At 39.7% G+C, this 1,835-nt stretch overlaps 1 protein-coding gene across 1 annotated transcript; it reads left to right on the top strand.

Annotated features, from left to right (window-relative positions):
* Window positions 1–538: 538 nt before the first annotated feature.
* Window positions 539–1,835, top strand: LOC149819585 (transcription factor MYB60-like). Its single transcript, XM_089983928.1, has 3 exons — window positions 539–671; window positions 841–970; window positions 1,150–1,835. The coding sequence occupies exons 1-3, from the start codon at window positions 539–541 to the stop codon at window positions 1,775–1,777; spliced, it is 891 nt and encodes a 296-aa protein (XP_089840054.1). The 3' UTR covers window positions 1,778–1,835.

Raw genomic sequence — 1,835 nt, 5'->3', positions numbered from 1 at the left:
AACCCAAGCCAACCTACCAAGGTGGTGCAATTATGACAAACAAGGAACCACATATCATATCTAGTTTTTTTTTTTTTTGTGTGTGTGTGTGTGTGGAAAGCAAATATTTAGTAGTAGACAGAAGAACATGATATACTCTTTGGAGAGCCATTAATTAAAGCCAAACAGTAATCTTATGGTATGAAGAGTTATTCACCGAAAATGGTGGTAGAAAATTATTTTTGATCTCGATCTGTGATGAAGTATATAATTGGTTATGTTGATTGAATATGGGGGGCATCCTTTTTGGCTGGAAGATGGAGTGATTCATGTGATGACACTGGAGACAAATTTTGAGCCTCATAGCCGACTTTGTATTTATAATTTGCTTTTTTATGAGAAAAGCTAGAGAGAAGCAAAGCGGGTCAGCGTGGTAGATTTCTGGTGAAAAAAAGGTTCTCTTTGCCGAGTCGGTTGTTTATAAAGAGAGAATCCCTTGATCAATATGGTCTGGTGTCAATAGAAGTCCTCTGATAGAGAGTGAGAGAGAGAGTGAGACATGGGAAGACCACCGTGCTGCGATAAGGTTGGGATCAAGAAAGGACCATGGACGCCCGAAGAAGATATCATACTGGTTTCTTATATACAAGAACATGGTCCTGGGAATTGGAGATCAGTGCCCACCCATACTGGTACTCTCTCTCTCTGTAATTCCAATATTTTAATCTTGTTCTTTTAGATTCAAGGTCTGGTAACGCACTAGTTTTTTCCTTTTTCTTGGTTTGTGATTCTTAGTCTAAAAGATTCCACTAGAAGTCTCCCATCATTCATCTCTTTCCATGTCTATATTTGTTCCTATAGGTTTGATGAGGTGCAGTAAAAGTTGCAGACTTAGATGGACTAATTACCTGAGACCGGGAATAAAACGTGGGAATTTTACTCCACATGAAGAAGGAATGATCATCCACCTTCAAGCCATGTTGGGCAACAGGTATTTTCTCTCTCCTGAAATTACACATTGGCTTGAAAGAATTCCTCAATCTTGGCCTTAAAGTATGTTTTAGTAAAATTCTCTGACAACAAGAGTACAAGCCCATATTAACCAAATGCACTCTAACTAAATCTCTTTCATTACTCACCCTTTTTAATTGTATTTGTTCTAATATTCAGATGGGCTGCTATTGCTTCATACCTTCCTCAAAGGACAGATAATGATATAAAGAATTACTGGAACACCCATTTGAAGAAGAAGATTAAGAAATTCCATACAGCCTTGGATACCCATATGGCTTCTGGGTTGAGTAACTCTCAGCTAGTTCCAAGTAGCAACCATAGAAGATCAGACAGTGACCAATTTAGTCCAATATCCAGGCTAAGTCAGAGCTCAACCTATGCATCAAGCACAGAGAACATATCAAGGCTTCTTGAAGGCTGGATGAGGTCTTCCCCCAAGTCGTCTCACAAAACCCCGGTTCAACAGAACTCAAGCGATGCCAATTGCAACGGTATCACCACCACCACCACCGCAGCTATTGCATGCAATCAACCGAAAGCTGAGCATGTCAATGGAGAGATCATGTCACAAGAAGAGCTGGAGTCCCTGCTTGCATTTGAGAACGTCAGCAGCCTTACATACGACAAGTCTTCATCTGATTGCTCCATGAATGAAAGCAAGCAAAGAATTGAGGGTCACCATCCTCTCTCCCTGCTAGAGAAGTGGCTATTTGATGAGGCAGCAGGACAAGAAGAAGAGATGATGAAGATGCCTGAAGTTTGCCACAGAGATTCATTGTTCTAATGTAATTATTATTTAGTAATCAATTACAATAATAGATATTCTGGTTTTAATCTTTGAT

Source organism: Nuphar pumila, chromosome 12 (genome assembly GCF_984573655.1).
Source record: "Nuphar pumila chromosome 12, dmNupPumi1.hap1.1, whole genome shotgun sequence".
NCBI classification, from domain to species: domain Eukaryota; kingdom Viridiplantae; phylum Streptophyta; class Magnoliopsida; order Nymphaeales; family Nymphaeaceae; genus Nuphar; species Nuphar pumila.
Note: the sequence above shows the minus strand (reverse complement) of the source record. Positions and strands in the feature narration are given on the sequence as shown.

Bases quoted from the DNA above. Each gene is read 5' to 3' on its own strand.
- LOC149819585 (XM_089983928.1), top strand. From the start codon at position 539: ATGGGAAGACCACCGTGCTGCGATAAGGTTGGGATCAAGAAAGGACCA. The intron at 672-840 runs GTACTCTCTCTC...TTGTTCCTATAG, and splicing joins ATCAGTGCCCACCCATACTG to GTTTGATGAGGTGCAGTAAA. The intron at 971-1,149 runs GTATTTTCTCTC...TCTAATATTCAG, and splicing joins CAAGCCATGTTGGGCAACAG to ATGGGCTGCTATTGCTTCAT.